This window comes from Ipomoea nil, unplaced genomic scaffold (genome assembly GCF_001879475.1).
Source record: "Ipomoea nil cultivar Tokyo-kokei standard unplaced genomic scaffold, Asagao_1.1 scaffold0188, whole genome shotgun sequence".
NCBI classification, from domain to species: Eukaryota; Viridiplantae; Streptophyta; class Magnoliopsida; order Solanales; family Convolvulaceae; genus Ipomoea; species Ipomoea nil.
Window position 1 is genome coordinate 1,834,140 of NW_017616616.1, and position 24,308 is coordinate 1,858,447.

The 24,308-nt window shown below is 36.8% G+C and overlaps 3 protein-coding genes across 4 annotated transcripts; 1 reads left to right on the forward strand and 2 right to left on the reverse strand.

Moving 5' to 3' along the window:
• Positions 1-845: 845 nt before the first annotated feature.
• On the forward strand, positions 846-1,442 carry LOC109186409. The gene has a single exon (XM_019336375.1). It carries the CDS (start codon positions 846-848, stop codon positions 1,440-1,442), a length of 597 nt encoding a protein of 198 aa, XP_019191920.1.
• A 3,112-nt stretch (positions 1,443-4,554) lies between these two features.
• Positions 4,555-5,376, reverse strand: LOC109186416. The gene has a single exon (XM_019336388.1). It carries the CDS (start codon positions 5,374-5,376, stop codon positions 4,555-4,557), a length of 822 nt encoding a protein of 273 aa, XP_019191933.1.
• Positions 5,377-6,766: 1,390 nt separating this feature from the next.
• Positions 6,767-22,881, reverse strand: LOC109181687 (callose synthase 2-like). Of its 2 annotated transcripts, none has more exons than XM_019331572.1 (44): positions 22,768-22,881; positions 22,572-22,670; positions 21,439-21,690; positions 20,704-20,804; positions 20,362-20,483; positions 20,158-20,251; positions 19,816-19,926; positions 19,615-19,731; positions 19,406-19,501; positions 19,235-19,326; positions 18,920-19,046; positions 18,175-18,312; positions 17,735-17,811; positions 17,564-17,648; positions 16,932-17,054; positions 16,714-16,831; positions 16,272-16,606; positions 16,120-16,172; positions 15,972-16,032; positions 14,946-15,027; positions 14,819-14,868; positions 14,661-14,747; positions 14,159-14,293; positions 13,975-14,069; positions 13,638-13,725; positions 13,378-13,538; positions 12,981-13,104; positions 12,676-12,773; positions 12,474-12,597; positions 11,703-11,854; positions 11,085-11,194; positions 10,853-10,975; positions 10,687-10,755; positions 10,408-10,597; positions 10,170-10,323; positions 9,726-9,845; positions 9,528-9,643; positions 9,274-9,357; positions 8,957-9,069; positions 8,644-8,873; positions 7,755-8,549; positions 7,618-7,668; positions 7,324-7,509; positions 6,767-7,223 (listed from the first exon to the last, which is right to left on the reverse strand). In XM_019331572.1, exons 3-44 carry the CDS (start codon positions 21,623-21,625, stop codon positions 6,969-6,971), a joined length of 5,829 nt encoding a protein of 1,942 aa, XP_019187117.1. In that variant the 5' UTR covers positions 21,626-21,690; positions 22,572-22,670; positions 22,768-22,881; the 3' UTR covers positions 6,767-6,968. The 2 variants fall into 2 exon arrangements, with proteins under 2 accessions (XP_019187117.1, XP_019187125.1); XM_019331580.1 differs by having other exon boundaries at positions 21,439-21,714.
• Positions 22,882-24,308: the final 1,427 nt, after the last annotated feature.

Here is a 24,308-nt window from a genome sequence, read left to right on the forward strand (position 1 = left end):
TTTCCGTTGCACTTTTAACTCGTGGCTACACTCATCATAGAGATTATGTAGCGAGTCAAGTACTAGATCTATCCTTACTCATAAATTAAACTACTATCGCTGGGCTTGGTAGCGCGAGCCTATAACCCGAGTGGGAGCATTAAGATGGTGGAACAGTTGAGCTTGCCCTAAAGGCTGGACTTGCTATGCTATCTTCTGGCCTACCCATTCCAAGTGGTGAGTTGATTGAGGAGTCTCCATGAAGGTGGAGGCTTCTCTGTCCTTAGAATGGAGGGTACCGCGTGAAACTAGCTTCACAAATGTGCAATAATTAATTATGACAATAATGGTTAGACTCAAAGGCTTCCACATGTCAAAAGTAAATTTATACCGTAACTAGCTAGTAACGAAGTAAATTTTTTTTTTTTTTTATACTTACATAGTAGTCAATGCAAGAGTTTAACAATTCAGATCAAACATTAGTAGTCAATGCAAGAGTTTATCAAAACAAACATTTACCATTACACCAAAAGTTATAGTCATCAATAACGAAGAAGTAACATAACTTTATTTTTTATATTTATGTATCGGTCAACACCATATTTGGATGACAAAATAGTAGACTCCACTCTTCGAGTTCACACCCAATAACAATCCAACTAACAACTCCATGTTAGGAAAGCATGAGTTGGCAAAATTGGCTAGACTTAGACATTCATATATAAGCTATATATTGTATTATATATAATCACTAAAACAAGGCCTTAAACATGTATAAATAGTAAGCATTATATTGTGAATTGAATGTAGGCAAAAAGCTCTCAATCAAATTGATAAAATTAGGGAAATTATTGGAGCTAGAAAAGATGAAGCATTTCAGCCACCCTCATGAACTCCACCTCATAGAAGTGCCCACACAAAACACCCAATCCAATTGCTCAGCTTGCGAGGTTTACCTCTTCGGCCAATGCTACGCCTGCAAACGCTGCAACTTCTTCCTCCATAAATCTTGCTCCGATCTCCCTCAATCCACTCACCACAAATCCCACCCCCGCCACGCCCTCACCCTCACCCTCTTCTCGCCGCCGCAACACGCCGCCGCCCAATGCGACACCTGCGGCGACGCCTGCGACGGCCTCGCCTACTCCTGCCGCCTCTGCAACTTCCACCTCCACTCCCGCTGCGCTCGCCTGCACGACGCGGAAGCGCGGGACGACCGGGAACTCTACTTCTTGAACTTTCTGAAACGGATTCTGGCGGAGCAGAAGAAACTGGTGGCTTTGCTGCAGCCGATGATGGCGGGTCGAGGTGCCGGCCGCGGCGCCGCCGAGGATCTGGCGGAGCGGAGAAGGAGAATGTACAACCAGCAGATTCAGAGAATGGCGGGTGGTCAGAACCAGCTTAGCATTGTCGGAACGACATCATATGAGTTTGCTAGAAACAACAATAACTACATTGGATGATCTGCGCATGGATATGGTTTTGCATTATATATATATTATTGTCTCTTTCTCTCCTTTATATATATATATCATGTTTTCGTTCCTTTCATGAAGGATCGATCTGATGACCAACTGTATGTTTTGTTTGTTCATGTCTCTTTCTTTCGATTATTTTCATTGTTGAATAATGAAATCTATCCTCCCTATGTGTCCGGAGTGTGGGTCTTGGGGTTAGGTATTCAACCTTTTGAAAAGAATAATGAAATTTTGTTTCTTTCTTGGAAAAATATACTATTTAACTCTCAAGTTTTATTACTTTGTACTTTTACTTTCTCATTCAAAATTGGCATACATTTTCTTTAGGGGGCGTTTGGTTCACGGAATCTTGGATTACCTAGGTAATCTGAGTCTGGTAATGTTATATTACATTGTTTGGTTCAAGTTATGAGATTACCAGGTAATGTTATATTACCTGAAAGCTGATGTGGCGGTAATGTTTCAAGGTAATGTGATTACCCCCATTTTTTTAGGTAATCTTATATTACCTTGAATTATTCCAACTTTGCCCTTGTTAACTAATAATAATAATAATAATAATAATAATATAATGAAATTAATATATGTTTATATAATCAAATAAATACACACACATAATATATATATATATATTATTGAGGGCATTATTGTAAATTGATTCATATAACCTAAAATATAACCCTGAACCAAACAAGGTAATATTATATTACACCATCAGAACCAAACACACAAGGTAATCTTACATTCCCAAAATCTCACATTACCTTCCCGGAGGTAATCCTATTACCTGGGGTAATCCAAAATTCCGTGAACCAAACGCCCCCTTAAGGCTGAGGATGATAACTTATGTCTTGTCTCGAGTAAAGATTGATTTCTAGTAAAACTATGTTGGTTCAAAATTAGTGAACTTGTTTGGTTGTTTTACTTGAATTGCACTAGTATTAGACTATTAGTATATCACAAACTGAGACAAATTCTGTAAAAACTTTCTATTGAGGTTATTAATTACTTGCTGACTAGAGTCATAATAACATGACTTTCACCCATAAGGCCCATTTTGGAGTAGCATCTATAAACTTTCCTATAAATTAAAGAATGAGATTAATTTAATAGATTTTTTTTTTTTCAATTATATTCGAAATAGTTATCTCAAGAGTATCATTATATTTAATTATTTTAATAAAATATCACCCCTCTAAGAGCAACTCATCAATAGATTTTTGGAAGGCTTTTCAAAAAAAAAAAAAAAAAGTTTTGACAGAGATTTTTAACTAATGAGAAGTGATTTTTTTTAGGAGTTATTTTTGTTGGTTTTTGAGTTTTTGGGCCTAGGGAGGTCCAACACAACCGTGGTCGGTGAATTCACATTTCAAACAAATTATGGGACTTGCAAGGAAATTAAAATAGCTATGACTTTCTGTATATTTCTTGGGTACTCTTTGGGCAATTCGACTTGGCTCCCCTCTTACATTCTCAAAGGGCTCCTTTTATAGTGGGTCACCCTTGTTAATTAATTCTAAATGCGTACATTAAAGTGCCATAATGTGGCCTTATCATACTTAGAGGTCGTTGGGCAGTCGTACTGGGCATACCAACAACTATCTTGCTGAGCCGACTCCTCGTTTGCACCGGCCTCCTGGACTCGTTTATAGCTATCATTGGGACTGATCTTTTATGGGCCCATGTACACCTGCTGCTTATACTGCACGCACCAATAACAACGCCCCACCCCATCCCGACAGAGCATGAACATGAACCACTCCTCGTTCGCACCGGCCTCCTGGACTCGTTACATGAACCACTCCTCGTTCGCACCGGCCTCCTGGACTCGTTTATAGCTATCTATATAACTATCTATAGGCTTTCCTTTCTCTTCATTGGCACTGATCTTTTATGGGCCCATGTACACCTGCTGCAAAGCCCCCCCCCCCCCCCAGACAGAGCATGAACATGAACCATACTGCGCACAAGGAGTCCCCTCACTTTTTCCAAAAGGCGGCCCCCCCACATCGACAAAAATCATGGTGACTCAACTGAACATGAACCATAAAGGAAAGATTACTCCCACACTACCGCTAGTGAGACTCGATCCTTGGTCATCTTTCAAAGTTTCACCTCTATGACCAGTTGAGCTACCCATACGGGCACAAGTTATTTTATTAATTTATTTACTTCTTGTTGTCATCTTTTTTCTTCTTTTTCATTTTTTTTCCTCTTCCCTCTCTTTTTAGATATACCTAACAAAAACTATCTAAAAACCCAACAATTGAATCACCAATTTGAAACGTGTCAATAACACCCCATATACATGTCATCCAAATTGAGATGTCAGCAGGATGAAGGGTCGATCGAATTCTTTATATTCCAATTTCAAATTTAGTGTATAAGCATTTAGGTAGTGTATAAGCATTTATTCCAAAAGGCTAATCCCAATTCTCACATTGCCGCTGGTGATATTCAATCCTGATTATTCTTTCAAACTTTTTTACTTTTGTGACCAGTTGAGCTACCATGCAGGTAGTGTATAAGCATTTATAAATTTACAAAAGCCAGTTGAGCTACCATGCAGGTAGTGTATAAGCATTTATAAATTTACAAAAGCCAATTAGGACACATTTCATAATTTATATCTCCACCATATATCTCTAAGTAGAAACAGTAATAACAGTTGAGATTAAAGTTCAATCTTTAATAATGAAAGTAACCCATTCCCAGCCACTTCTAGAACTACTAAAAATGTCTACATATGAATTTTATAAGGATTTTGCTGATGCATAGCATACATGGAAGATGTTGAAGAAAGTTGTGACGAGTCTCTACTGGTTATAACAATGCAATGATGTGATGATGTCGCGTATGGCTTTGGCTGCAACAATTTAGCGACGAGAATGTTAACCCCTACATTATTAACATCATCATCAGTCGTCACAAAATATGCACCGTCACAACGTTAACCCACAATTCCACAAACATTTTGCCTAGCTACAAAACAGAAAATTAAAGAGAAGATTGGGAAACTCTATACACTACAGAAAATGCGAGGAAACTAATCTGCGACTATAATCGGCTGGCCTAAATTTGGAGTTCAGCCTACAGCTCAGTCGCCAACGCTCCCCTCCGAGCCCCCGCCGCCGACGTCATTCTCCGATTCACCGTTTTCGTCCTCCGCTTCAAAACACAGCATTCTCCTGCGCAACTCCCCCAGTTCCTTCTCAATTATGTATATTCTCTCCTTCAAAACCATGTTCTCCTCTTCTAACCTCTCGATGTGCTCGTCCACGCCGTCGACGTTGTACAGGATTCTGTTTTGGTTGCCGTTGCCGTAATTCGGGTCGTAAATCATCTCGAAACGGTTGAGGTCATGGCTCAACCGCTTCTCCACCTCGCTCTCGCACGAATCGATAACGCCTTCTCCTTCGGCTCCATTTTCCGGCGATCGGAGTCGGATCAGCCCGTTCATCGACCCGTATCCGTCCACGCCCCACTCTTCCTTCGCCACCTCCGCCAAAACCTCCCTCGACGGCGAGAATTTCGGCGTGGGGAGGACGGACGGCGTAACCGGGTACGGCGACACCAAGGAGGCTATTCCGCCGGACCTCTTAGCCCTTATCAGAAACGACGTCGTGTTGTGGGGCGTGAATGGCTCAAAATCGCAACTCTCCCTCTGCTGCCTCTTCTTCTGAAAAAACCTGCGACCTTTCTTATTATATCTACTGGCTTGCTGGAAATCAGAGGTTTCAGCCGCGTGAACTTTGTAGGGCTTTTTCGGCTTCCAATTGCTACGACTGAGACTTGCGCAAGTAAACTTGTGGCGTTGCGAGGCTAAAATTTCTTGCGGATTTTCCGTCGCCGGTAGACGCAGCCTCCCAGCTGACGGCGGCGGCAATGGCGGAGGCCACGGCAAGTAGCTCCGATTCATGACCGTTGACCGGCAGTAAATTCAAGTTTAGCAAATCAACAGTTCAATACAGTCGTAAAATCACCCCAGAAAGTGTACGAAAACTCAGTAAAATCTCAAATTTCAACCGCTGAGCTAGGAGACGAAGATCGAAGGTTTGAAGTAACAATCACAGAATTTTTCTTTCCACTTTTGGAATTTGGAGAAATCTTTTTGCGGAATGAAACTCTTCACAAAGGAAGGAAGTGGGTCAGATGGAATTTTCTGCTGAAATGAGTACGATGTACACGTGAAGTGCACGTGGGCGATGATGGGGGAAGAAGATCAGATAACCATGAGAATGTGGCCATGCGTGGCTGCATCATCTGCGTCGGTGGGTCCATTGTCTTTGCCCTGACGTAATATATACTTTATGACTGGCGACTGATGAGTAGGGGTGTTCATTCGGTTAACCGTTCGGTTAATCGAACCGTTTTAACCGAACCGAATTAACCGAATTTTTTTTTGTCTTAACCGTTAACCGAATCAAAATTTGATCTACCGAATTAATCGAACCGAACTTTTTTCGGTTAATCGGTCGGTTAACCGATTAACCGAAATTTTTAACCCTAAAATTAAAAATCCTAAAAATAACTCCTAAAATAATAAATTCAATTAAAATAAAATAGATATCATAATAAATTCATATCAAAACATACAAAAACAATACCATAAGTCCATAATCCATTTGACTATTTGGGATTTTAGTACATATTATATATTTATATTTAATATTTAATATATTATATATATATATATATTCCAAAATTCGGTTAACCGGTCGGTTAATTCGGTTAACCGACACTTTCGAACCGAATTAACCGTTAACCGAATTTTGGGAAAACCTTTAACCATTCTCCAAACCGAAATATTTCGGTTAAAAAACGGTTAACCGAATTACGTCGGTTCGGTCGGTTAACCAAAATTTGCACACCCCTACTGGTGAGGTACACAGATTACTACTCTTATTTTATTCATTAATTAATTTCTCATTGGATTTTTTCCTTTTAAAAAAATTGTATATGCACATAAAAAAAAAAAAAGAGTAAAAGTTACTTCTTCTTTAATTAATCTCAAATTTAATTTAATTTATGAAAAAATTGCAACACCTATTTAAAGATGTGTCCTTAACCGTTTTGTGATCTTTATTGACAACAAACTAAAATAAGTCAACTTAGATTATACATAACCAACTAACTCAAATAAAAACAAAAAATCAATATACAACTCACGAAAATTAAACTTAAAATCTTATGATTGTTAACTTAGCTGGAGTTAGTCCTGCTTTATTTAGCAACTAATAAGTTCAAGTATCCTAATGCATAGAGCATCTATAGCCATGCAATTTTGCATTTCTTACCTACTTTATATATTATATAAATATATAATTACAAACTTACTCTATTACATGTATATATTTACAAAAGATCCTTACAATAATCCAAACTCTAAACAGAAACTTATAGACATGCAACCAATTCTGATCTAGTTTTATATATCAGTGATGAGCCTAAACACTAAACAGTGACCAAAACCTGCGACTAAATTAAGTGCTACAATGGACACGAATGAAGCTACTCTTTGCTGTTTTTGGAGCTGTCTTTCTCCTTCTTTGGACCACCAAGAATACGAGAAATCTGCAGACCTCTGCTAAATGCTTGGTTGAACAACATGCGGGTCTGGAATTCCGACACAAATGGGAACCAAGCCAGGAATGCGACTGGAGTGAACAAAAGCAGCCCCAGCATTAGTTCATAACCGCGTGCCAGTGTCCTAACAGATCCCCAGAACCCAGCACGTTGAACCCAATGCTTCAGCGCTTGAGCAATCTGTAGGTTGGAGTATATACGTTGGGAGAGGAGCAATGAAAACGATGATAAACATAACAGGCTTATTATAGGTGTTTGATAAGGGATGGCGGGTACTTACCAAGAGCAATCCCCATCCGGTTGGCATGAAAGCGAGGATGCAAACAATGATGTCGCGGAATGTCATGTGCAGGACTGCTATTAGAGTGATCAGAACAGACATGAACGAGATGAATATTAGGCCTTTGATCAACCGAAACACGAGCTGAAAATCAGCGCTGAATTTCCTCCTCCCGGCAGATACAATCTGAACAGGATGAAGAAAATCATGCAGAGGAAGAAGTGGATCAGCAGCTGAGCAGATATGGAAATCTTAAGGAGAAGGGAACGAGCAAATTAATATCTTCCAACTCACCTTCATTACTGCTAGGACAAAGAAAATTACAAGCCATGAAATGCCATAGACCTGAAAAGTGAAAGGTTAAGCAATGGGGCTTTGTTTTGACAATTCCAAATTACGTGTAAAAATTCAAATGAATTCCTAGGTCATACCAAGATGCTTTTATATTTCTTTGTGATGGACAGGTGATATATAAGCCCATATTGGTAGATAAAAAACCGCAGTGATAACAATATTTCAATGATGATGCCGCGCATCCCTGAATACTGGAGATGCATTTGTTCTTTCTCCCACCAAGATTCCCAGCTTTTCGCTGGTGGCACACCAATGCCACCCTGGTTGTGAATCCATTTATTCCAATCTGTCCAATCATCAAGAATCTTTTGCCACTCAAATCCCGACGGGTTGAACAAGAAAGGAGCAAATAGCCATGTTCCCACCAGGAACCATATTGACATAGTTACCAGGATGTAAGCAACATCTCTATATGGTTTACCAAATATGTGGTACACAAGAGCTAGAATCATCAATTCAATTCCCTTCACGAAATGGCTGCGTGAATACAGGCGATAGTTTTCAGCAAATTTGGCATGAAATACAACAAAGCCACGACCAGTGCCTTTGTATTCAGCTCCCCCGTGCAGCAATGTTCTTCCATAGTAATGGGTCCTCGTACCAAGAGAAAACGTGAAGAATAAAGGGGCAAGTTGTAGCAGCATCAGTACAAAATCAGTCAAGGCAGTGCGGAAACCCCTTTCAAGACCTATCTCCATCATCATCGGCAATGCCATTAAAAGTCCAATCTGCACAAAAGACTGAGAGGCAAGAGCAACTTGAAGAGGTTTATTATCCCGTATAGCTGGGTGGGAAATCAACCCATTCTCAAGTCCACTGAGAACAAGATAGAGGCGACCATACAGAAATACGTATACCACAAGAACAGTTATCTGCCAAAGCAGGCGAACATTAATTAGGCACACTTGAGTATGACAAAATATATACTAGAACAGAATTTCAAAAACTCTGGGAGCAGATCTATACCATAGTACTAAAATAGAACCCCACAGTGGTGAAGTAACATGACAGCATGCGGAAAAAATCGAAGCGATGTCCAAGTCTGTAAACATCACGACTCATTGTCTGCTCACCATTTCCACAGGCTATCTTTGCCTCAAACATTGAAATTTGATTGAGCCCCACATCTCTTCCTTTACCGACTTGTATATATTCGTGGTGTGTAACATTGCCTCCACGTAGTGTAGAATTGAAACCTGCACCAAACATCACTCTTTGAGAGGACAAAAATCAGAATTCAACATACTAGGTATATGGGAATTTATCTGATGTACAGTGCCTGCAAAAATGTCTTCACTTAGGTTGATAACACTGGAAGCCTTGCTGACACCACCTCTTGTTAGATGAAACAGTCTGTCAAATATGTCAGGATGACCATAGTGAAAACGAACCCTGAAATGTTAAGGAACCACAAACATCATGTCATCAATTAGTAAAAGTGTTTGATCAGGCCGTATAGATTTTATAACCATTTGTAGCAGGAACCAGGAATAACGGATCACAGGAATATAATTATAGAGAGTAACTAGAATTCTAGAGACTGCAATTACAGTCAAAATACAAAATATGATGTCCATCATAAATTTAAATACTTACTTCAATGGATTGGCCAGTAACCTTTGTCCAATTGTAACAAAACTGGTCTCTTGCATTGACATAAACCATGCAAGTGAAGAAACACTGAAAAAACAGTAAACACCAAGTCATTACAAAATACGGGGATTCAGAAACAATGTATGCTCACACCATCGGCATGAGAAATAAGGTCTATAACTCATAGGACAATAAAATTTTTACAAGAGCAAAGGAGCAATAAATTTGTTGAATAATTTTGGGAAATGTCCAAATACCTGCCAGTGAATATATGCTCCCTCAGTCCCAGAATGGTTGGATTCCTCACTCCATGCTTCTTAAGAAACTCTTGCAATAAATTCCTCATTTTGAAGGCTTCTTCCATGTAGTTATCCTTTCAAATGGGGATTTATTCACATCATATAAAAGCCCAAAGCACCAATCTCAAAGTAAAATCAAATAGTCTTACTAAATACCTGGTTCATATCAATTGTTTGCAATCCTTCACCACGAGTAAAGATTATGGCATGGTTTTGGTTTTCTGGCTTTCCTTCACCCAATAAAGCAGGGCCGGGAAGTTTTATGCGATAAATTACCTAGCAAGAACATTGTGAGGATTGGCTATGATAGTGATTCATCTGGAAGAGCACCAAGTTTTAGACTAAAATACATTCACTTTTTTTTTTGGTTAGTTGTGGAGTATGTTGTGTTGATTGAGTATGCAACATTGCAACCACAAAACTTTAATACAAGGACTGGCAACATGGCCATCTATCAACAACAGTAATGGAAGAACAGTTCCACAAACATTATAAATGTGATTAGAGACAACAAAACAAAAAGAAATTTTTGTTTTTAAAAAAACGCAATAATCAAGTGGCAGATCAAAGCTGTTAGAACATTCATGTTTAGGAAAGTACCTGATCTAACTTCTGATCTGGCTCAGATAAGTCAACAGATTTTGGCACAGCCTTCACAAGAGCCGAATAATAAACCTTATCAACGGGCTTTTTGGATTTTTCAGTGCTAGTTACTTCAACCTCATCAATGTAAGCAACACGAAGTGATGGATACCTGCCAAATAAGATGAGATAATTACCATACTGGACAAGACTAGAGTACAAACAAATGAGAACAACAATATTTTGGGAAATATACTTTATCATAAGTCTCAATATATCTTGAGCTTTGTTACGTTCATTTCGTTTCTGAATGCCATATTGCTGGCACGAAACAACATAAGTGAATTTCATGTCTGCAACTGCTTGACATTGTGCCATTAAAGACCTATCATTTCGCATTTGATCCTCATTATTAGATTCAGCAGCCTTATAGCCTCTCATTAACTCTGAAAATCCAGAAAGTGCAATATATATATATGAATAAAAGTCAAATGTTTAAAGAGGTGAAAACAATATCAACTGTATATATAAGCACCTTCATCTTTTGCCATATCAAGGAACGCCTGAAGTTCCAAAGCTTGACGATAGTACATCATACCTCGAACTTTTTTTTTAATGAACCAATCAAATTCAAAAGCATATTGTCAACAATCGCATGAAGTTGCTGCTAAAGTTGAAAATAAGAACAAAGAATCCTATACCAGTTTTGGTCAATGTTTGGCCTCTATATGAAACCCATAGACGAAGTTCTTCTTCCAAACTTGTATTGCCCTTGAGATCTTCTTCACTGCTGCGAACCCGCTCCAGAAAGTTGTCCCACTCATCTGTGTAAGCCTTCTCAGATGAATTCAGACTAGAACATAACAGGAAAAAAAGAAGTATATTTGATGGTATTGGCATACTATTATTATTGACCTAAGTAAACAAACTAACCAGGGTAAATTTTTTGCAGATAAAAGAGTATAGAAACACCATCTTCATTTGGCTTTAACAGAGAGTCCATGGTGAAAAGAACCTCCTCATTATAGTAAGGAGTCAATACACTACAAAAGATCCAAAGGAATATAAGGAAAAGCACACATTCACATACACATGACACACGTAATACAAGAAACAAGTCAAGCTGAAAATGGTATATTCACTTGTCAACATAGCACATACCATGCTATTAAGTGCATTGGTTTTACTATTGCAGTTTATTGCCATTGATGTCTTTTGAATTTTGATTCTCATGACCAAATGTAATCCCTCAACTTTTTTCAAATGGACCAAATTCAGTCCAAACTTGAAAATGCCCCCACATGCAAAAAAATATGGACTTTCGTAAAAGTGAGGACCTTCAAACATTTTGGATTGAATTTGGTTGGTTTGACAAAGTCAATGAACTACTTTTGAATAGTCAAAGACTAAATATGGAAATGTCACTACAGTCAAGGGACCAAAAGTGGTACTCCATTTGTTACTAAAAACCAACACAACCATGCTGCCGTTAACTCCACAAATGAGTCAATGTGTGCAACTGAAATGTAATACAATTTGAAGAATACTCACGAAAAAGAGAGCATATTGCGAACTTTAGGAGCTGGGGGCATGTCCATAAACAATGAATTTGAGAAGAATGAAATGCGCCTCCTAGCTTCTAAGTTGGTTGGAACATCCATTGCAGACTCTCTTACTGTGAGCAATAAATGAAGCCTGCCAATCTGAAAATGATAAGAAATTTAACGTAAATTGAAGGTCAATATGAAACTATGCAACTACGATTGTGTTGAATATTAACCTAGATTGCAGTAGTGGGTTTAGCCCAACTTCTGTGTCTCATGTGTATATATAGGACCTTTTGTACAGTTTTTAATAGATAGAAATAAAAGCTCTATTGTTCAATAGCATGAAATTAAGAATAGGATTGTTAAAGTCCCACATTGATAAAATAAGAGAGAACATATGGGTGTATAAGGCCATGGGTTAGACTAGCTAATTGGTTGGATTCAATCTTTTAGTGTGGTTTAACCCATATGCATTATAGCCTAGTTGAGTGACTCTGGCCCAATCTTAGATTATAATAACAAGGATCATCATCTTCTTTAATCTCCTTTCATGAGTTAATACCCAATATAGTCCTCCACTATAGTGGTTTTACTCAATTAGTCCTAAATGACTTTTTGTGTCCAATTTAGCTATATTGAGTAAAACCACCATAGTGGAGGACTATATTGGGTATTAACTCAAACCCAAATACCAAAGCTAAACTATTTGCTTAGGCATTGGGCTTAGTTTTTCTAACTTGTCAAAATGATTTGAAAAAATAAAGCAATAGCTTACCTTTTCCTTCCATGATTCTGTTTCCTCTGTAACAGGGAACTTAAGGTCACGAAAGAACTGGTTATGTTCACTAAGAGGGGTCATCTCCTCGTGCCCAAAACCACCATGGCTAGATTCCAGTAAACTACACAAGCAGGATAATAAACAGAAAATGAGTCAACACAGACATGCATACGGAAACAAATTCTTCTGCACAATTTACCTTGGAACATAGTCTTGCATTATATCTCTGGTTACAACCTCTAACATATCGAGCAAAACAATAACTAGCTGATCCTTCTTCTCCTCCTCATTTTCTTTCTGTGAAATTATTTACATTATGGTAAGACTTTTCAGCAGCCATATTTTTCCATTAAATGCACACTTATGACATCTTTTTTAATACAACGAGCATACAATAAATTACAACCAATACACAACAATTATTAAGCAATTAACAATGATCTATAAAAATACCCCTAAATAAATGGGTACCAAATACCCTGACCTAAGTGTCAAATACTTTACCAAAATCTCAATAAGCTCCACAAATTTTCGGTAGAGGATAGGAAGACCGCTCATGTTAAATTCTTTTATCAGGTCGCCTTCTTGTATGTGATGATCAACTTTGGAGAAAATTTCATTTATAACACTGCATATAATTGATAACTAATGAGAAATCCTCTCAAGCAAACACTGTTTACAAGAAATATATGTGCCTAGGTACGTGGATATTCAAGAATAAGGAATTTTCTTTCATGTTTGTCATGCGTTTCCAGAAATGGAAAATGGGGACAATATGGTAATCAACCACAAATAATGGAGGCCTGATTACTTTATTGCCTCTCCACTTTGCATTTTTGGAGCACAGGGAATCTCCAACAAAAATAAATATTTGAATAGACATTTTTGATAGTAGACTTACGCTTTTTCCTTTTCACCCAAAACCAAATAATTGATAATGCTTTTGCAGGAAGCATAACACTCACGAATTGCACTGCGCATGTAAGTGTCAGCATTCAATCTTTTCATCAGCTCACGACCTCTCCCATCACTATTTTCAGCCATATCCAATGCAATTGGAATCTAAATAGCAGGCATATTAACCGTACTCAGTCAAGAAAGTTGACAGAAACAATTATGGAAGAAGGTTGATAAAATGAAGCAACTACTGAGGCATCATACCTTGCTAGCTAATAAAAATGGAGGCCACTGAACAAGGTCTTCCAAGTCCTTATCTGCCCTACTGGGCACAAGCAATAAGTTCATTTCCCTGTCATGTAGAGAATCAATTTCAGACGTATAAAAGGGATGTGAATGTAGAAGGGGAAACAGTAGAGGAGAAGAGGGAATTTCAAATAAGACAACAGGAAAGGTGAGGAAATAGGTTAAAAGAAGGGGAAACAGTAGAGGAGAAGAGGGAATTTCAAATAAGACAACAGGAAAGGTGAGGAAATAGGTTAAAAGATGTTAGAAAAAAATAGCATCCTCCTACTCCTACAGGAGCTATATCATATACTACCTATTGTTTATCAGATCCTCATCTCTAAAGCTCTCAATTATCTTGTTCCACATCTGAGCGAACCTTGCAGCTTCATTCCCTCTACTGCTTGTCACCTGCAAGAACCAGTCAATGAACCAATTATGTGATCTTGTGCCTTGGGAAGTCAGTATATTGCTAAATCAATTTTGATAATCCGTTTAACCTCATCAAACTTTCGAGATAATGCCGCTGTTAGTCCCTTCTTAGCTTTTTCTTTCTTTTCCAATGGAATCAAGCAGGCATTAAAAGCCCCTGGCAGTGACTGAAACCGAGACCTAAGCATTCCTAATGTTCGAATCTGAAAACAGAAAGGGGGAAAATAATCCATTCTCAGCTGAAAACAAATGAGAACTAAATCCATCACATTCTTATAAACAGAATACAATTAGTGAAATGGATATCCCAGTAAAAAGATCACAACTTCTAGAGGTAAAAATGATTTGATGACATTGACGTTATTGAATCAGATTTCCAAACCATAAATAAGGGCCAGAATAAATAAGATTACTAGCATGAATAGTAACCAGCCAATATACTACTTATGTTCAGTTCTTTGGCTGCTTTCATTATCTCAACAGATACAACCTCAGAGAGACAAGCTAAAACTAAAGGCAGCTTATTCATATGAAAGTAAAGTAAATTATGGCATGGGAAGATCCACCAACCTCTCCCAGACGGCGGAATGCACCATATATACCGCCAAATATTGTAGAGAAAATTGCATACCAAATCTGAGTGTCCATGAAGTAGACCTGGAAATAATCTTTCGTTAGAGATATGAATAAGCAAAAGGAAGAAACTGCATAAATGAGATAGCACATACAAGAATAATAGGAGCCCATAGTGCAATCACAACACCAATGTTTTTCTTTGCTGCAAAGGAAAGATCATATACACTTAGTATCTTTTCACCAGTAATAACATATACAAAAGAATACAAGACTGATTACCTCGGGGGAAGAACTCATGCCACTGGTATCTTTGTATGTGAACCTGCATGATTTCTTTAGTAGGACCTACAAGAGGTTTTATCTGCAAGAATATAAAAGAATATAACATGTCAATTTTTGGAAGGCTTTATCTGCAGGAATATAAATTTTAAACATATCAGTTTTTCCAAAGGGGATGCATGCTGCTCATATATTTTCTGATAAATGAAATAATTTTATTCATAACAATGACGATGATACAACATTTATAAGAGTTGTTTATTGATTGGACCAGAGCCTTCTGCAGAAGAGATTGACTGATTATATTGGATAAACATAGTATTTGATACCAGAAACTCAGAAAGGTTACATAAGTGCATAACTGAACTCAAATAAACCTTAGTCCCAATCTAGTTGGCTTTTTCTATGTGAGTTCTGTCTCCATCAAGAACTATCACGCACTAACTTCGGTATGAGCCATTAAGGTTGTTATAAACTAAGATTGGGATAGAGTCACTCAATTGGGCTATAATGCACATTGGCCAAACCGCACTAAAAGATTAAATATAACCAATTAACTAGTCTAACTCATGGCCTTATAAACCCATATTTTCTCTCTTATTTTATCAATGTGGGACTCTTAACAAAGGTTAACTTATCTCTATTCTCTAATTAAGTTGCAGCCTGCCCTCCCACTCCTATATCTTATTCCTACCAGGTTATCAATCTTTCCTAGTCTTTGCATCCATGGTCTCTGTTTCACATGTTCATACCAACTAAATCAATTTTTTTCCAAATTGTCTTCCATAAGCGCAATTTATATCTGGCTATAATAAATGTTATTTCTGATATGGTCTTATCCCGTTTTTCATGCTTATAAAGACCTTGAGTGCATCAAGAAAGAAGAACGTTAAAAGCTTTAAAATATTGTACTTCTGTTTGGGGCAATGATTACTATCACGGTTACTGAAGCACATCACAAGAGTCTCACACACTACTGCTATCAAATATCAATCATAATAACATTGGAAGGATTGAGGATGTCACCTCAACAAAGAAACTGAATGCCAACTTTGATGCCATGAGGAGAACCCAAAAGAGTGTGTATCTGAAAATTGTTAACATTATAATTAACTAAAACAAGCATACAAGCCAAGTAAGCTCATTTCGATAAGAATTCAAACCAATAGCATACTTGACCAGTGAAAATGTGTCATCATGCATTCCCCTTCCAACATAAAGCCGAGGCTGCAATCAAAACATAACCAAATAGGGGAAAAGAAATATGAAGAGGGTCAGAAGCAGGAAAAAGAAATTGCAATAAAATACATAATGATGGTTCTGTACCTGGGACCACCACATTACAAGCCTCGCAATCTTATACTCTGACCTCTCAAGATTACGGCGTATAAAAGGAAATAGAAACAACAATGCAGAGAGCATGTTTGGGGACAAGTAAAACAGAACTGCAATGAAGAACAAAGAAGGCGAACTTGGACTGTTGCCAAACCAGCTCTTTATTGTCTGTGCAAATGAAGGAGGATTTTTCCAACTATATGCATAAGTTACTGGCAATATTATGACCCACGCTGCTGCAGAGACAGCTTTCAGAATGTATCTTAGCTTGACATAGATTGACATGCTTTGTCTTGCTTTCCAACTCATGATTATGTCAACAATAGCTGCACGCAAAAAATTTATACAAAGGGTGACATAAAAGTAAACAATCTTCATATTCAATTGGGTTAAAAAATAGGAACAAGATAACATGTCTTAAGAGAAAAATCACCTTGAGCTAGTTTTAATACTGAAGCTGTTATAAAGATGCTCAACACTTTCTTGAACACTTCTCCCTCAAATATAGAACTCGGTGCACCGGATCCATTCCATGCAATAATAATCATTGCCTTCAGCAGAGAATTTAGAGTACCACATAAAAATCCACAGGAATAACAAACAGAACAGGGATGAAGGTAAAAGAAAAATCACAAACACACAAAGACCAACCTGTAAAGACAGAATGTAAAACCCCCACATTCTATCAAAACTCCTAAAAATGTGGCAAAATGAGCGTATCTCAACAAAGTTGATTTTCCCCATCCACCGTTTATTCTTAACTGATTCAGTTTCCTGCATATGATCAATATCCAGATACAGAACATTAATGGCTGAATTGACCTGGGTGTGACTAAGTGTAATTTTCCAAATCAAACTGCATAGTCAAAAGTTGAGCAAATAATACAATCATAAGGACATTTGAACTTTAAAAGTCGATACAAGGAAAACTTCCATCACAGTGTGTAGGAGGAAGACTACTGTAAAATTATCCTTCCTAAATGTAGAAATATCAGTTTGACAAATGAAAGCTTATTTTACACATTTTCAAATATTAGAATTGTGGCATGTACAACCATTGAACTTATGAAATGGAAAATACAGAGAACTTGAATGAATTACCATCATGAACTCTATTTTGAAATTTTTGTTTCTTTCAAGACACATTAATTGGGGCTTACAGGGTGCATTAATCAGGTATATATTGATTTCATCAAACCAGCTAGGCTAACCTGATTAAAGAGAAGGAAACTGGCAGACAGTAATGCATATCAAACTATGGAAGAGTATATGATATTACTTACTAGATCTCGTAACCGTTCAACAGGAAGGCAGAAGAAATCAGCATCAAGACGCATTGGCCAACCTAATCTAAAGCAATTCTCCGACCTGCACTACTATGCTAAATATGAATCTAATGTTTTGGAAACTAAGTGGAGTTTAAGTACAAATGGAAGATGCAAAGAAAATTCTACCAGAAGTACTCATTCAAGTCATCATAATTCCTCCATTTAGAATGCTTTGATCTTCCATCTCCACTCCTTTTAGCTTCCTTTGTGATTAAAAGAAAAAATAAATCCCACTATCATTAAGATATTCCCATGCCCTCAGGAAGGATATTTTAACTTTTCTTTATAATAAGAAGATTTTATAACTCGTTGTTTTCGGATCTTAGTTGAATGAAATTTCCTTTCCAAAAGAAGATTTCAAAAGTGATAGAGAAAATTACATCATAGAGGGCAAGAGGTCCTCAAAAACAAAATCATACATAGTAAAAATAACAACAAACAGAAGAAACAAAAGATACAAATATCTTCCTCATCCCAACAGTAATTATATAATATGTTTTTAATCAATCCAAGCCAGCTTGTGCCTTAGTGTGCAACAATTGAGGAAATAAGTTGCAACATAATACCTTTGCTATTGTGTTGTAGATAGGAGTAACCACTTTTGTCAAAAAAGCCTCATCATCACCCCCATAGGCAGGTTTGACAGTCTCACCAGTCACAGGACTAACGCTTCCTGCCAACATACCATACAGTTCAAATGCCATCTGCAAGGTTGAGATGAAAAATATTTAATGTACCTGAAAATTATAGTAAATGAAACACCTAATACAGTACACAGAAAATGGAGCAGGACCATAGAGAAAACTAAGCTTCTAGTTCCACATATTCTGCCTGGATGTCCTCAGTTGAAAACATATGAGAACCAAACCCATCAAATTCTTATAATATAACAAATGAAATGGTTAACCTAGTGAAAAGATCGCAAGTTTTTAGAGGTAAAAATAACCTGATGTTAACATTACTGAATCATGTTTCCAAAATATAATCATTTTCTAGTTAAAAGAAACAACAGTGGAGTTTGAAGCATTTACGCATGTGCTCCTACATAAAATTGCAATTCAAAAATTAACATTTCCTTTAACAAACTAGCTGTGGCCAAAAAAAAAAAAAAAAAAGGAAAAAAAGAAACAAATTTGGCACTGCATAGATCTGTTGCATCACTACAAGAAATGGAAATACAATAACGGAAACTTTTATGCAAAGCAAGACCAAAACAGTAATAACAAAATATTAGACTTTTAAAATTTATCAAAAATATGCAAATATATTTCTGTTTTGTTTTTAGACAAATACCCAGAATTTAATACATACATGATGATAAATATAGCATAAACATTCTGGCATGAATCTTAAATTTGCAGCTTCCCCCCAGATAAGAAGATATAGACCCATGTAAAGCAATTTTCTTTGCTGCACTTCTTGTTGGATTGTTGGCAACCTGCAAGCAAATGCCAAGCATAATGAACAAAAATATTACATCACAGACTTTTCAAAAATCAGTGCTTGAATTATGATCCCCTGGGGGGGGGGGGGGGGGGGGGGGGGTGTGGATGTTACAGAAGGCAGTATCAGGCCAAAACATTCCTGCTAATACGTATAAAGTATAAACATGAAAACTAAACTCACCAGAGACTACTCTTGCGGTTAAGGTACTCGCACCATCTTTTGTAGTTTTTAAATAGCTTCTTCATGACTTCTGTAAGTGCACGGTCATCCAACTAATAACAGTGATGCAATTTTAAGTCATTAGATGGCATTTCACTATACACAAAGCTGAGTTTAATGGAACACACAAACCTTAGGTTGTTGATGATCAGGTTTCGGAAATTGTCTAATATGCACATTTGCCAGCAATAAAATCAGATGTTCTCTTTGATTTGCAACATTATCTTTCTGCATGTAGATCAACAGAAATGGAAAAGGCAAAAAATTCAGAGTTATTTAGACAAATATGTAGCTTGAATTTCCCATTAAGCCTAGATAATCCCAGCAACAAGCACTAAAACCTGAAAACCAAACATAGATTGAAGCCAATCTAGAATATCTTCATCTACTTTCTTCTTATGGCCCTTCAGCCATGGTAGACCCCTTGTATTACGTAGAGCAGCCACAGATGCTTGGATCTATCAATGTAAACAATATTAGAACATGGAGGAAACTAGAATCAACAAAAAATCAAGACTAAAAGAATATAAACTAGAGACAACCTCAGGGTATCTCATAATTGCTTGATTTGAACTTTCAGGATCAAGTGGAAGTATATTATAATGCACCAGTGTCTTTGTCTTTTCAGCAACCTTCGCTTGAGCTTCCAAAATCTACAGATATAAGTCTAGGCATTAAAGGAACATAAAGGGAAAGGACCTGACCAACATATGATTAACGACATAAATACTTGCAGCAGTAAAAAGTCATGCAATGGAACAAGTTACCAGAACTTACAAGAGGAAGTCATACAATGGAAAAAGTTACCAGACCTTACAAGAGGCAATAAACTTTGTTGAAATAATCAAAGCACTAAATTCACAAGGAAAGGTTTCAGTGACTACCTCATCAGCCACTTCAACAGATTCTGTCAGATTAACAGCCTTCAAGACCTCAAAAAGCACAGCAGCAGTTTGGTATGCCTTTGTAAGCCTCACACTGTATAGTGGGATACACCCAAACAAATAAATAATAAGAAAATAAGGTTCATCATGTGAAGATCGAACAATAGAGTAAATTACAAAAATCTGTAACCACATGGTTATTACCGATCAGCTTTATCAGCTGCATTCTGTAGAGCTTGAATATACTTCCTGTAGTAATGTTGATAAAAACTCTGCATTTCACGAGCATCACTTTTTGTCCTTCCTGCTAAAGTTGATTCATTTTCCTGGATAAATTTAAAAGCTAATGACAGTTAAACAGTATATTGCTTCCAAATCAATCAACAAGAAATAAGTCACGACAAATTTTACGCTCCTAATTTCTTAAGAGCCTCATTTAGCTCTGACTTTGTTCAACTCAGCAGTCACATGAACCAGAGTCAAACATAATGCTTGAAACAACAACATGGTAAGGAAAGTAATAGCAGCAAAATAATCTGAAATTACTCTTTCCAGCCTCTGAAGAAGGGCAGTTTTGAACTGGCGAACTCCACGTCCACTTGATGTTGGATCTAATCGATGAGCTTTCTCAAAAGCATAAAACCTACCTGAGTCCAATTTGCGAATATGAAAATTAAATCAGAATCAAAACTCATTGTAAGCTCAAACAAGGGGTAAGTGGAACTTTATAAGGTTTCAGCCCTGCTAACTAAGCAAGTTAAGAGCAGATATACAGAATCACAAAATAAAAAATCACACAGTACATACAAACACATGTTACTTTGAAATAGACACTGCAAGCAAGAACAATCTGTTTTTCTTAATTATTATGAATTTGAATGCATTGATATATGAAAATGGTACAGGCAGATGACTTTTAAGAAATATCTAGCATTTACACTCCTGCCAATGAACCAATGCTCGTCAGAACACTGTTTTTATAAAATAGAACACGAGCACCTTAAGGCACCTATGGCCTTTGTGGCATTACAAGAAAAATAGAACATAGTCCAAAAATGAAACACTGGTACAATTAATCACTATACACCAATGTTCTGATCAAACTGCTATTACTTTCTTCATAGAAATGTATCATAAACATAATTCAAGACTACGCAAATATAAACATTGCAACCAAAATGAAAAAATATTCAGTCAAAAACTGTGAATTCTTCTACATCATGCAATCTAGCAACTATGTGATACACTAAAAAGCAATACTAATCCAGAAGGAGCACTCACAGAGGTAAGCAACCCTTGGGTTGCTGGGTTCGACCTCATTGGCAACACGTAGAATTGGGGCAATTTCCACCAGAGATGATGGTACCACTTCACTGTCCATCATGGACTCCCCGAGATTGCCGGCAGTCTGTGTCCTCATAATCCGCCTTTGCTGTTGCAGATCTGACCCCCTTCTTTGGTAAGCCATTTTCCCTTGCAAATATACCACCACAAGCTGTATACCAACCCCCTCTAGTTCACCTGTCAAGACCCCTTTACAGGAGCATTCACTTGCAACTGAAAAACACTCACCATAGAACAGTTTGATCTCAACAAAATTGAAGCCTCTAATTCATTCTAGGAAAAAAAAAAAGAGTGGTAGTACACACCTAAAACACTAATATTTATAAATTCAAAATAAGGAAAGAAAACCACTTCACTGGATCAAATGGCTCCAGAAAAGCATTACAATGTTCCAGAATAGATTCCCCCACCTCCCCTTTCTCCTTTCCTCTCCTTTCCTTTCTCTAACCTTCATTTCTTCTGCTAGAAATGAAAGCAGCAAACCCAAATCACAGAATCACTCCCCAAAAGCATTTAGAGCAAAGAAAAACACAATATACACATCATTTAAACCCAACTCCAAACCCAAGAAAGACAGCAGCAGCAGCGAGATAAAATAAAAATTTTAAAAAAACAAAAAAACAAAAAAAAAAAAAAAACACACACACACACACACACAATTCTAGTCCCTCTTCACTGAAGAAGCAAAATTCAAACTCATACAGTACGCTTCACTTCAAACCCTTCGTTTACTTTCTAGTTCTCAAAACCAAAAAAAAATAATAATAAAAAAAAGCACGCACATACACACACAATTCTAGTCCCTCTACACTGAAGAAGCAAAACTCAAACTCATAAAGTATGCTTCACTTCAAACTTCAAACCCTTCGTTTCCTTTCTAGTTCTCAAAAAAAAAAACTCCCGCAGACAAAAATTACAGCCCTACAGGCCTTAAACTAAATCCAACTTTACTTCCTTTCCTGTCATTTCGTCTTCTCAATACCATTTTCCCTACGATCACCCATAATTCCGCGCGAAACAGACTAATTTCCAGAAAATTAAAGCAGAAAATTACACGAGGATCAGCATACCTCAATTGAAGTCAGTGTGCTGGAGCTACATGATGATCGCAAATCGCGTCTACACTCTGCTGCAGCCTGCAAGACTTCTAGTCTTCTACAAAGTACGTACTAGAATCGAACAAACTTTCAGTCTACTGTTCACACACCATAAAGTAAATGAATTCAACAACCGCGAAACAGCGTGCGTGTTAGTGTAGATAATTACCTGAGAAATAAATGCTGAGATTAACCAGACCACTGATTAGGGTGCGAAACAGAGAGATTAAGCAACAATGAAGAGCTGAAGATTGAAGAAGAAGCACCGGACAAAGTGATAAAGCAAGTAAAATGCTCTTAAATATTCCTAGAATAAATATGAAAAAAAAAAAAAAAAAGTAAGCTTAAGCGACTAGAAGTTTGTTCTACTAACACTCACAGTCTCACTCCTTAATTAAGGTAAATAAGATAGAATTACTTGAATATTCGACTCTACGAATTTCTATATATTCATGTGTCACATTATAATTCGTTAATTATTTAACTGCAACTTTATTGCGCAATTAATTAATTGAAAAAATTAACAAATAATTTTATCATTTTACTTCATGAAAAAATAATGGTGCTGAGGTAACAACTAAAAAAGTGGGCGGAATAAAATGAAATGAGAAATTGAGAAGGAAAACGCGGGACAGGTACCAAACGTAAATAAATATTAAATTACTCTGAAATGCCACGTTGGTTGCATACAATGATACCAAGCGTTTCGATGAAGAAGACGTTTTGCCAATTTTATTATTTAGAAGTAAAAACGTCAATGATCTTATGATCTACTTAGTACAAAATGACTCTTTCAAGTAAGAGGTCATAAGTTTAAATCAGTGGTATTCAAAAAAAAAAATAATAATAATAATACTCTATATCTTTCTAGCGCGACACAATAATTATTAAATTAAAAATAGGGAAAACGGCACTTTTTCCCCCTGTGTTATATGTTTATAGTACTTTTTCCCCCTAAGTTATTCATGCACTCACATTTGCTCCCTCAATTATTATAGAAGTGGCAGTTTTCCCCCCTGATAATATTAAATGGACATTTCTACCCTTAAAACAAATATTTTATTTATTTCTCTTCTTCAACAAATTATTGCTTATACGTAGGGATGACCACGGTTCGGTTCGAACTGAACCAAACACTATAGCAATCAAATTAAAAATTTCGGTTATGATTTATAACATAACACAATGTTTGGGTTTCCGTTTATTAAAATCGTGAACTGGAAAAAAAAATGGATCCTGAATCGTGAACCGGAGATTCAAATCGGAACAACTACTAGCAATAGCTTAAATTAGAATTATAATATTTGCAAATAGTGTATGTTTTTTTCCGCATTTATATTGACTCTCACATATAAGTATATATAATCGCGATTTGAGTTTTATTTTGAACTGTCGGTTCACGATTTTGGATCCAATTTGAACGGTTGGTTCAAACTTTCTTTTAAAATTTTATTTTTTTATTTTTAAAATATTCTAAATTTAACACTTAATGTATTTTATTTTTTCAAATCGTGGTTATAATTTGTTGGAGAAGAAAAATAAATGAAATATTTATTTTAAGGGTAAATATGTCCATTTAATATATCAGGGGGAAAAACTGCCACTTAAATAATTTAGGAGGAAAAAGTGCTATAAGTATATAACAAAGGGGGAAAAAGTGTCATTTTCCCTTAAAAATATTTTTTAATTATCATGTTAAGAACTTTTTGA